Here is a 13,763-nt window from a genome sequence, read left to right on the forward strand (position 1 = left end):
TAATATTAATTATTTTTTCAAACATAAATAACTGCAGTATAGTACTGAGTGCAATTAAATTCAAATAAATAACTTTAAACTCTTACTTTATCTTTCATGCTTCTATTATAAGATGCAATCAACTCTTTATCATCCCAGTCTAGGGCATGTAAATCCTATAAACAGCAATGAAAGAAATAATAATATTTATTTTCCAAGAATAATTATACAATTAAAAATGCTATTAAAATATACTACATTAATAAAATTTTTAAAAAGTACAAATCCTAAAAATCCGATGATAGTCTAAATGATAATTTTTAGTACATGTAATAAAATCACAAAAACTTCAATTCTAATCACTGAATTGGCATTTCTGTATTCCTTAAATTATTAGCAAAGTGTGTAAAAACAAACACAATGCAAATAGAATTTATTTGTATTAACCAATCTATACAGAAAATATCTAAATTTTTAAAAAAATCTGTAATTACAATAATACGTCCTTTGCATTAAACCTCTTTAAATTAAAAAATTTACAGTACTTGTGTATTTTCTCATCAACCATTTTTAACAAACATAATTGACCTCAAAGACCAGTATTTAATGCAAATGAAGTTTAAAATTAACATCTTTACATATTCACAGGATCATTTACTTTGGTTTTATGTAACTACGACCCTCAGTTTCTATAAAGAAGGATGTACAGTAACTGCTATTTCTCTATTTCTTTTTGCTTTTTTTAAGGATAGATGTTGTAGTCATTAGGTTATTTTAAAGAAGGAAAGGTGAAAAATGACCAATGCGCTTGTCAGGACTCGAACCTGGATTTCTCGAATACGCACCGAGTGTGCTAATTATTACACTATGAAGGCATTCTGGAAATAGGAAGAAAATACCTTATACAGCCCCCTTTTAAAGGGTTACTGGGAAATTAGCGGACACAATCGCCAAATTTTGGAGCTGAAGAACCATCATCCACCACCTTTTTAGTTTGCGTGCTACTGTAAAGACATTGAGTATTTTTTAAGCAGGAGTACAAGAAAAATGAGCCATATTCTTGACGGTACTCGAACCTGCACATTGCAAATACACATCAAGTATGCTAACAGTTACACCACGAAGACATGCAAAAAAGGAGTGAGTAATGGGGGTATCATTCCTCTACCATTGTGGTTAATCGGTTTACTGTCATTTCCAACATTCTCTAAAGCAGAAGTCGCCAAATTTCAGAACTTCATGGACCACTAAATGTATATTTTCTCATTTGGCGGACCGCTAATACGAATTTAGAAAAATAGGTAAATACATTTACATAATAATAATAATCAGAAACTGTTTACTTTATTAATGTGAAATGCATCCATTAAAGGTAACAAAGTTATAGAGCAATTACTTAAAAAAAATGAAAAAGTTAAGTATTACACGTTTTCAGTGAGATATTTGTTCCTGTTCATTTGAAATCAGTTTCTTAATTTTTTGTTTCTAGTGATATCACTGCAAGAAGAAGAGCCACGTTTATTTCAAGACAAGACCTGTACCGAGTTTGAATTGCTGATACAATTGAAAATGCCTTTTCACACAAATATGTTGTTGAAAATTGAATTAAAATTTTCATTCCTTTTCCACTTTGATGGGTATTAAATTTTTTATAGAGAGACAAAAATAAGGTCTTGATAAAGATGACTGGAATTTAGTTTTTAAATTGTATTGCAAAACAGGTTATCTGGCTTTCTTTTTCATTTATGCTTAATTTGCTATCTTCAATGTTTGCTGACAATGGATACATTATCCACATATTTCCTTGCCTAGGATCTTCTTGCTTTAGGTAATAAAACCAAAACATTCTGCCAGTGACTGTAAGTGCTATTGAATAATGGATGCCACTTGCTGGTTGAGATCCTTCTCTCCCATAATTTCATTAAAATTTACAAACATTTGTAGATTTCTTTGTACAGCATTTGCCAGTGATATTGTTTTTGAAAAGCATCTATTTTACTTGTACTGCAAACACATGCTTAAGTTGGCCTTACATATATTTAGTTCTAATAACAGAGGAAAAGCATCTGTCACGTATGCAAGCTTGGCTATCCACTCATCGTTGGACAAGAGTTCTTTAAATTCCAGATTATTCTGCTAATGAAAAATAATTTGACTTCTTGAAGAAAAGTCGAGTCAGTATTTAGCCTCTCAAAAGCCAAGTCAGTGTGAAGAAGAAGGTGAGTATACTGGATACCCATTTTTTCACAAAATGTTGCAAATACAGTCAAAAGTCTTTAATCCAGACTCGTCAGGTCTTCGGCTATTCTGGATTATTGGTTTTTCCGGATTATAGATCATCAGTTTAAATGTGGTAAGATGGCATGCAGAAATTATAAAATTTAAAATATGAAACCGTAATTCATGAAATAAAGAGCAATTATGATTTAAAGGGTATCAAAATTTACAAAAAAAAAAACTTAATATTTATTTGTTTACTTTATTAAACATTTCTTTCATTGTAAGTTGTTTAAGTTGCTTCATTTTATGTGCTAATACTTTCTCTTTAATTCTATAAACAGACATAATTTCTTGTTCAGTTACAAAGTTTCGCTGTTCAAGTCCTGTAATTGCTGTGCCGAGAATACCGACTAACTTGTCAATTGAAATTTTTTCGTTTTCACTAACCTATCTGTCACTTTCTTCATGCCTTTATCCATTTTTTGCAGCAATTCTACTTTTTGTTTGATGGACATTGAAACATGCTTTTGCTTTGTAGATCCTTTGGCGGCTCCAGAATCGGAAATTCTATTTGACATAATCGAAAGTTCAAGCTTACTTTTATAAAATTACTCTAATAGTCTGTAAAAAATAATAAGCCGGATCCAATTCAAAGATTAAGGAGCAACACAATCTGCAACATTAACTGAAATAGACAATTAAATCATTTTAGCCTAGCTTATACCATCTGTTATACATTAAACATGCATGCGTAAACGCATTAATGCATTTACGCATGCACAGAAAGTTTGTAGCTTTGAGGTCCGGATTAAAGACTTTTGACTGTAGCGGAGAATTAATCACTTTGTGTCGAATTTCATTTATGATATTAAAAATATGTGATAATATTTGGTGTAGTACTGGGGACATCTTTTTCACCACAAGATGCTCACTATGTGTAATGCAGTGGTGTAGACAGAAAATCTGGGTGACTAACATTTTTTACCTTTGCAACAACTTCTGAGCCATGTCCAGTCATTTCTTCAATTCTGAGCTTAACAGTGTTACCAGAATTATTACTTTCAGTTTTTGTACAGCTTTTTTTCCCAAAACCTCTTCATAAGCTTGCAATATGCTAGGCTTAAATAATTCTTCTCCGTATATGGCTTTTTGTTTTTCGCTATCTAAAGTGCTATCAGATAGAAGCCTTTGATAGGGACTTATCTTAAATTACCATATTTTTTAAGGTACCTATATTTTAGCATATTTTCATGCATTTTTTTAAAAAAAATATTCAAGCAGTTTCTTAGTTAAATCTGGGTGTTTTGATTTCAAGCGTTTTTCTGTTGCACATGTACATAAATATTACATATTGATTACATAGATATATTAGTGTTGTGTTACCATTACATATAGAAGTGATCCATAACTGTGCATTAATCATAAATCTATACATAAACATAAAGTAAAGTAATACATATATTATTAAAAACACATTAAAAGTACATGAGTGATCAAAACACTCATATAACAGTGCACAATAGTTCATAGTTAAGGTATTAATTTGTTATGAGACATGAGGTCTCAATAAACATGAGGGTTAATTGCATAAAACATCCTTTTTAAAATCAAAAAAATCCTTTTTAAAAATATATAGTAGATAATAAGCATATAATAATAGTAAAACAATCATATTGATAGCTGTTATATAACATCAAAATTTCTAATAGACATATCTGTCATATATAGATAAACAAGTTCCTCATAATCCAGTAAATTCATAGATTAGAAATTACTGTAAGAATCCTATTCTATAAGATTATGATTCTTTCAGTATTGATCTTAAATATAGGCTGCATTGATTTAAAGTTTTTATTTAGGAGTAATGAAAAGAGTTCCCAGATGATGTTTATTTTAGGATATTATTTAACGTTTATTATACTATATGGGTAAAAGGTACCCCTTGGCAAAACTTGGCGATACATGGATACCGATTTTGTGCAATTCTTTGACTCGTTATTTTGGCTTGCGAAGCGGCGATTTTTATGCCAAAAATCGCCGCTACACAAAGCCAAAATAACCAGACAAACAATTGCACAAACTCGGTATCCATGTACACATCGATTTATTTTCACTTAAAAAAAATCCCCGAATTGCACAAAAATGGTATTGTGCACTCCTTTGACTTTATCCATGTACACATCGACCTATTTTCACATAAAAAAAAAAAATCCTCGAATTGCACAAACTTGCATTGCGCCCTCCCTTTACTTTGTCCATGTACACATCGATATATTTTCACTTAAAAAGTCAAAGAAGCACCAAATTCTACAATATAGGCAAACAAAAAATACATAATCTCAATAAAATACACTTTAAACCAAACAATAAAATAACATAAAAAAGGAAAAACATGTTACACATTTAAACACTACCAAAAGCAAATATTCACTTTTGATGATTCACTTTTCATGATTTTCGAGTTCGCTTCGTACACCCAGAGCCACGTAAAAATCAAAATATCAATCATACTCAAATGACTTTTTTTCAAACCAGGTACTCTTTCTGATCGAACGCTTCCCATAGTGACCATCTGAACCTTTCTCCCTACAAACCCATCTAAACAGTTTTTATGTTCGACTAGACGCATATCCTTCCTACATACAGGACACTTACAATGGCTTGTAAGTAAACCTTCATTTACACACCAGTCAATTAAAGCTCTTTTCCCCTTTCGTTCCAAATCATACAGAAACTTCAAATTAATCTTATTACATTCGACAATTCTACCGTCTAAAGAATCAAACCAACACACACCACAGAAACGCTTACAAAACATCCCATGATTCAAAATTTCCCAGAATCATGCACCCGATTACGTCACAATAGGGTTTCCATAACATTCAACTACTCAGGCTACCTTAAATGAAACAACAACTTGGCGATAAATCAAACAACTTCGCCATAATACAAGGGGTACCTTAGAGTCTACTCTACCCTACTATATGACATTTATTTTAGGAGGTATATATATATAGAGAGAGAGAGAGAGAGAAAGGAGGGAGAAAATACCTTATAAGGTGATGAAATTTTTAGCCCATCTTCTACAGTAAAGCATGTAGTGGAGTATTTTCAAAATTGTGGGATAAGTTACACTGGCATGCATATTGAAAACGCTTTAAAAAATTTGGCCCTTGCCAAAATGCTGCAGTAAAAAATACAATGCAACTGCGTGACATCATTTACATTCATATTTAAATGAATTTATGTTGTACCTAGTTCATTAAAAAAAAGGACTATTTTATTGGTCTAAGCTCACAATGCAATTTTGATGGCTGGAATGACTGGCAGAAGTTTCAGTAAATTTGTTAGATAATCCGAAAGCTTGCGAGCCTATATTTATTCAAGTTTTTTATGCTACAGCAATAACACATATCTACTAATTATCTAATGACATAAAGAATGAGCTATCTGTGTTTATTTAAGGAGAGAAGAATCTGTTCCTTCAAATTTTTGCCACAATGACTGATCAGCAAGATCTATGGTGACTTGCATGTTCGAATACATAAGTAACTAAATTTATGTAAGAAATGCACACAATCACCAACCAAATGCTTTCTGGTGAATCAGCTGTTCATCTTGTTTGATATCACAGACCCCCCTGATCATTTAACTACATTTAGAAGGAGAGAAAAGACTTCCTTCCTGATTATTTAACTAAATTTAGAAGGCAAACTGCACCTCTATTTGCAAGAGAAAGTAATCTTGTTTATATTTATCGAAAAACTTTCAGCAACTGAACACATAAATGATTTGTGAAGTATCCCTTTAAAATTAACTTCTAAATTTCAGGCATAATTATACTTCCAAAAGGAGAAGTGAACAATTATATTTCTAAAACAGATGAATGAATGGATAACTAGAAGTTGGAAATGAGAGCTGTAAGAGGATAGGAGCTGGGTTAAATATTTTTTATTTTTTAAAAGAAAAACAGGTTACAGTAACAATTAATTTAATTTCTTTACGAAAAAGACAAACTTTAATTTATATACAGTAAATATGATGTTTAACCATCTAGATTTATGTATATTTTGCCAATTTTATGCTTAATATTGTGTTTTAAAACATTTCCAATTAGTAGTTGTCAGCAGTACTAAACTCATTTAAACAGTATCAGTGAGTTCAAAGTTGCATAAAAAAAATCAAAGCATTGGTTCTTTCTGATTACCTGCACGAAAAGCCACCAACTTATTGCCGAAAAACATGTTTTCTTTCACTACGTTAACAACTCAGAGGAACTACTCTGTTAATAAATAATACTACAGAAAATGCATTTTATAAACTCTGGAACTCTACTGCTCATAATAAAGTTCCAGAGTAATGACCTCAAAAAATACTCTAGAAAGAGGAATGTCAATTAGAAAAATACTAATTAAATGTTGCACATATTAAATCCATGTGCATTCAAACACACACACACATGCATGGCTGATATCACATATATATTTGGCTAACATGGCTATAACGAGCACTGAAACCAAAGGTATGGATAATCAGAGAGCACCTTTTTTTTTAAAGCAATCTGTATATATTCAAGATTATGTATATTTAAATTACATACAATGGATCAATAAAAACAGTTCCCAAATACTAATTAGAAATTTGGTTAGGGTAAAGAAAAGGGTACCCCATGTATTATCACGAAGTTGTTTCATTTATGGTAGTCTGAATAGATGAATGTTATGGAAACCCTATTATGACACAATTGGTTACATGATTACGGTAAATTCATAAGGGCTTGTGTGTGTGTGTGTGTGTTGGCTAGGAAGTATATTGCTTGTTTTGTGGATTAGACGGTAAAATGGCTGAGTGTGTTAAGATTAATTTGAAGTTTCTGTATGATTTGGAACAAAAGAAGAAAAGAGCATTACTTGATTTGGTGTGTAAATGAAGGTTTACTTAGTGGTCATTATTAAGTGTCCTGTTTGTAGAAAGGAAATGCTTATGCTCGAACGTCGGATGATAAACAGCACTACGGAGGATATTTTTTACTCTTATTTTGCGAATTTATGTGGCGATGCCAGTACACAGATACTAGTTCAGACAATTTTAGGAAGTTTTTGGATGCTGTTAAGGAATTTTGTTTGATTGAAGATGTGTTAATTCGTAAATAAGGTAAGTGGATATTTCCTTTGTGTATTTCAAAGATGAATTTTCTTTTTTGTTATTTCATTGTTTGATTTAAAATGTAGTTTATTGAGATTATATATATATATATTTATTGGCTGCTATTTTGACTTTTTACATGAATATAGTTCGATGTGTATATGGACAAAGTCAAGAGAGTGTGCAGTGCCTAGTTTGCGCAATTCTCTGATTTTTTTTAAAGTGAAAATAGATTGATGTGTACATGGATAAAGTCAAGGGAGTGTGCAATGCCAAGTTTGTGCAATTCTCTGATTTCTTTTAAATGAAAATAGGTCTGATTTTTTTTAAAATTAAAATAAGTTGTTTTTTTAAATGAAAATAGGATACTGAGTTTGTGCAATTCTTTTGTCTTGTTATTTTGGCTTTGCACTACACAAGTCAAAGAACTGCAAAAACTCGGTATTCATGTACCACTAAAAACTGCCAAATTTCGTCAAGGGTTACCACCTGTAAATATATTTTTACCAAAAATTTATTATAAAAATATAAATTACGTAGTTAAAACTGTTTAGCCATTTTTTTGGTTTCAATCGATCAAAATTTTGAATTTTTTCTTTGCTTTACTTTTGCATTTTTTTAAAGTTTTAGCTCATATATGAATCAATGTTTTCCTATTATTTACTGTTCATTTACTGCTTATTAAAGCTTCTTAAATTTTGTGATAAAACTCTTTACACTCTTTTTGCTACTGCCTTAAAAATGGTAGGGTAAAAGTATAGTTTAGGGCAGTGCTCCGCAACCGGTGTGCCATGAGTAGGATATAAGTGTGCCGCAATCAAATACATGTATTTGACATTTTGCAATTTTTTATCATGTATTTAATACACAATGACAATTTTTTTTTTCCTTAATAATGTCTATTTTAAATGTTTTTATATATTTCACTGTTGTGTGGTTGTGTGTGTGATTGTAAGTGTGTCAGCATTTGAATTTTTTCGGCATTTCCTTGATAACTCGGAACTCTTTGGTGTGCCACGAAATTCCAGAAAGATTTTTTGTGCATCGCAGGTGAGAAAAGGTTACGGAGCACTGGTTTAGGGTACCCCTTGGCGATTTTTGGCGGTACATGGATACCAATTTTGTGCATTCTTTGACTCGTTATTTTGGCTTGCGAAGCGGCAATTTTTGCGCCAAAAATCGCCGCTACACAAAGCCAAAATAACACGACAAACAATTGCACAAAGTCGGTATCCATGTACACATCGACTTATTTTCACTTAAAAAAAAAATCTCTGAATTGCACAAAAATGGCATTGCGCACTCCTTTGACTTTATCCATGTACACTTCGGCCTATTTTCACTTAAAAAAAAATCCCCGAATCGCACAAAAATGGCATTGCGCACTCTTTTAACTTTATCCATGTGCACGTCGACCTATTTTCACTTTTGAAAAAAATCCCAGAATTGCACAAACTTGCATTGTGCACTTCCTTTACTTTGTCCATGTACACATCGATATATTTTCACTTAAAAAGTCAAAGAAGCACCAAATTCGGCTGATCTTTGGAATATGGTAACAGGTAGTTTGGCGACATTTTAGAGGCGATAAAGGTTACCTAGGACTTTGGGAATAATGTGAGAAGTACTCAGTTCCGATTACGCATTATTTTGTGTGAGGGAAATGAGAGATCATGAGATATGTCATGTGACATTAATGGACGAATCAGTGTTCTTTAATCGGAAAAGGGGGTAAATTTGTAAAAAGTATCTGCTGTATAGCATTAGTTTCATTTATGTTCTGTGAAACAGTGTTGTTTAATATTTGGATCCCATGGCCGTATATAAAGTAAATCTGAGAATTTTATTGTGTTTATGTGTAATTGAAAAGAATTGCTTAGTTGTGGATAAGTATGAATGTCGAACATGTGGGCATAAAATGAGATTGTGTGAAAGAAGGATATTAGAGATAAGTTTGAATGGCGGTGCAAGAAATCTGGTGAAAATGGACATTTTGTGATCCGCCATGCACTCAAGATTCTGTAGAAGATTAGATACCGTATATACACACGTATAAGTTGAGATATTTTGGACAAAAAAAAGACTTCAAAGTCGGGGGGGGGTCGACTTATACGCGGGGCCATAAAAAATTAAAAGAATCGGAAGTTCAAAAATTTCTTTACATAATGCAGTTGTTTTCTTCCCGCACTAAAATTGGACGACTTATCAAATAAGTCACTTACTTGAAGTAATTTCATGACTTAGATTATGTGATGAACTAATCACAGAGTTTCATACTTTAACTAGAGTAAGTTTCGATTAAACCAAAGAATTTTCGGGCCCCGAACAACCGATCAATATCGAGCAATAAAAAGTTTCGCCAACATGCCAAGAAAACAGAAATGCAGATGGTTTTTACGTATGTATAAGTCTTTATAATAGTTACTGTTCATTCATGAAATACGGAACTACTCTGATACGCGCCCTCAAGTCGCCAAATTTCGCGCCAAATATTTTTGGCGAGAAACTTCACGCTGCCATATTACTATCTAAATTTTTTGTCTACATTTCGAACTTTTAGCCTAAAATGTCTCCAAAAACTACGTTTTCAACATACAATTTAGCTAAAAATCCGAAACAAAAAAAAAAAAAAAAAAAATTTAGAGAGCAAAAACGTAAAGTTTCTAACCAAAAATATTTGACAAAAATCCATGTACACGGCGACATGTTTTAACTTAAAAGAAACATCTACGAATGGCACAATGTAGGCAACGAACGAATCTACAAACTACGCACACCTCGCTTTAATAAATTAACATAACAACAATAAATTTCAAAGAATACCATGTACACAGCATCCTGTTTAAACTTAAAAAAAATTCTACGAATTGCACAATTTAGGCAAGGAAGGAATCTACGATCTACGCACTCCTCGCTTTAATAAAATAACATAACAACAATAAATTTCAAATAATACCATGTACACAGCATTCTGTTTCAACTTTAAAAAACATCTACGTCTAGACACTAAACAACAAAATAAATTTCAAACAATTTAAAAAAACAACAATAACGACAGAAATTCATACTAAAGAACCAATGAACATAACATTCTACAAAATAAGAACAAGGATAAAATAAAATGCACTTACGATGAATTAATGCATTTTCGAATAGCAGAAATATAAATTTCATACCGCCTTTAACATGCCGCCACGTAATCACTATCGTATTTACATGACATCCAGACACACTATCCAGAAAATTTCTACTATGGTTCACAAATAAATAAAATCACAAATCCCTACTTCTATCATGCACTGCCATTAAAAATAATCTCCCAGACCCTCTTTCCACACTTCCAAATACCCACTACCCCTCAACAGGATAGCCACAATCATATTTCTTTTTGCCAAACTTCAATTCAACAACTACAATTTTATCTTTCTCTCCCATCTTCTCAGACACAGAGGTGAATCAACGAGCTTCAGCGAAAGATTTTTCAACGTCAACAGGGTTGCCATAGAACACGCAATCGTGCCAAAAACCAGCGCAGAACACATATCGCCACATTTGGTGAAATTAAGGCGTATATTAGAGTTGTACCTGAAATACTTTTGTTAACAGGCGTACACGTCAAAATTTAAAAAAAAAAACCACGCAATAACTGAACAGTTTTGAATATTTCTTTTAACTCTTAAAAAGGAAAAATGCAGATATATTTTACGTATGCGAATCTTTTCCGGAACAAATTCTAGAAGGTTACTATATCCGATCAACTTCAAATTCTAGAAGGCAATATTAAAAAGCCCGATATTACATTAATTGCTCAGTGGGTTAAAAATGCTTGGAATGAAATACCCTCTGAAATGATTATAAAATCATTTAAAAAATGTTGTATTAGCAACGAACTAGACTGCACGGAAGATGATACCGTTTTTGAAAGTGAAAATGATGACGAAGGCTCTAGTAGTGATTGTAACAATACAGAGTTCGAGACTGAAAATATGTATGATGACGAGCCAATGACGACAGAAGAGTTCTAAGAAATGTTTGGCGAATCTGACCATGAATCGGACGTTGAAGGATTTTGATTTTCTTTATTTACCAAGGTATTTTTTTTATCGTATATTTACTTTTTTTTCTCAGATGATTCTGAATAAATGTAGTACTTAAAAAAAAATTTTCAAAGTTTCTCGATCGATTTTGGAAGTGGGGGTCGATTTATAAGTGGGTTTCTTATTTTCTACGAATTTTTTATGTCGAAGTGGGGAGGGGGGTCGACTTATACGCGGGCATATACGGTAAGTTAGTATTTTTAATTATTTGAGGATATAGTTTTTATGCATTGTTCTAAATGTAAGGAGTAAATAAATTAATATGGTATTATTGGAAAATTGTTATTAGCTATGATTTAGTTTAAAGTAATTAGGATCGTAAGCTAATTTTTATTAATTTAATATATGTGCTTATTTATATTTTAAGTAGTGTTTTTTAATTTAATCATATTTTAATTTAATGATCGTGATTTTGAGAGTTCTATGTGGTTGATCTTTACATTATAGTAACTTGGCGATTTTTTGGCGAAAATTTGGCAACCAACTCTCCTATAGCAACCCTCTATCTTTTTTTCCCCGCCGCCATTTTGTCTTCACGAAGTAAAGACATGTTTCTTTTCTTTTTATCTACTGAACACTTCTTCCAACAATCTAGTAGCCGAATTACACTTATGCTAGAAATTTTATCAAACAAAACTGCTTAATCATGACAAATATTCACTGCAAAATTGGGAAAAAGTGCACAATACCATACTCCTTACGCATTTTTCAAAATAACACATACACATAAACCATGTACACGCCGACTTATTTTTACTTAAAAAAACATCCCAGAATTGCACAAAAATGGCATTGCGCACACTCTTCACTATATGCATGTACACTGCTTTTTTCTCATAAATTAGAAAAATTTCACGAAAATACATGACAATTTTCTCAATCTTTAAACCCGGTAAAAAGACCATATAAGAAATTAACTGATCGCGAAAAAGTATTTACCCTTTACAAATATGAACATTTCCACATATAAAATAAATAAAATATCCAAAAACTTTTACCTCTAAATCATCTATTACATTATACACGTCACCAACGAATTCATACCGCAAGCATTACAAATACTTAGTATCAAATATTTAAATTATTTCCATGCACGTTTACTTCAACTTAAACGTATACGAAATTCCTACAAACATAAAATTCACAAAATAACTATCATTTAATTAAAATATCACTAAACCATGTACACGTCGACTTATTTTTACTTAAAAAAACATCCCAGAATTGCACACACTCTTCACTATATCCATGTACACTGCTTTTTTTCTCATAAATTAGAAAAATTTCACGAAAATACATGACAATTTTCTCAATCTTTAAACCCGGTAAAAAGAACATATATGAAATTACCTGATCGCGAAAAAGTATTTACCCTTTCCAAATATGAACATTTCCACATATAAAATAAATAAAATATCCAAAAACTTTTACCTCTAAATCATCTATTATATTATAAACGTCACCAATGAATTCATACCGCAACCATTACAATTACTCAGTGCCAGATATTTAAATTATTTCCATGCACGTTTACTTCAACTAAAACGTATACCAAATTTCTACAAACATAAAATTCACAAAATAACTATCATTTCATTAAAATATAATTCAATTAAAAAACACTACTTAAAATATAAATGAGCACATACATTAAATTAATAAAAATTACCTTACAATCCTAATTACTTTAAACTAAATCATTGCTAATAACAATTTTCCCAATAATACCAAATTCCTTACCACCTTACATTTAGAACAATGCATAAAAATAATATCCACAAATAATTAAAAATACTAACTTACCTAATCTTCTTCAGAATCTTGATTACGTGGCGGATACACTTTTCTAATTCATTCAATAAAATTATTGAAAGATTTTTTGTGCGAATTTTTCCTCCATACTTCCTCCGCTAAATAAAAAGCAAACTTCTCTTTATCACAATGCCTATATACCCATTTCGAATTCACTTTAGTTAGGGCCATGGGATCCAAAAATTAAACAACACTGTTTCACACAACACAGAATAAAGCTAAATACAAAATTTCCACATTTTTTCCAGATTTCCCCCCTTTTCCGATTAAAGAACCGTAATTCGTCCATTAATATCACATGACATATCCCATGATCTCTCATTTCCCTCACACAAAATAATGCGTAATCGGAACTGAGTACTGCTCACATTATTACCAAAGTCCCAGGTAGTAACCTTTATCGCCTCCAAAATGTCGCCAAACTACCAGTTACCATATTGTAAAGATCAACCTTATATGTTTGTAGTATTTTGGAATATGTTTGAGTAGAAGTAAATATGCAAGGAAAGA

General features: G+C 31.6%; 1 protein-coding gene across 6 annotated transcripts in view; it reads right to left on the reverse strand.

Annotated features, from left to right (window-relative positions):
- The window catches only part of Smn (survival motor neuron), a 129,008-nt gene that overhangs the window by 107,386 nt on the left and 7,859 nt on the right, over positions 1 to 13,763 (reverse strand). For all 6 annotated transcript variants that reach the window (XM_085827272.1, XM_085827268.1, XM_085827269.1 and 3 more), the window contains exon 2: positions 87 to 155. In XM_085827272.1, coding sequence (XP_085683398.1) covers positions 87 to 155 — 69 coding nt within the window. The remainder of the gene's footprint in view (positions 1 to 86; positions 156 to 13,763) is intronic.

This window comes from Stegodyphus dumicola, chromosome 11, assembly GCF_044657685.1.
Source record: "Stegodyphus dumicola isolate Sdum_Otavi_A_Nest chromosome 11, ASM4465768v1".
Classification (NCBI taxonomy): domain Eukaryota; kingdom Metazoa; phylum Arthropoda; class Arachnida; order Araneae; family Eresidae; genus Stegodyphus; species Stegodyphus dumicola.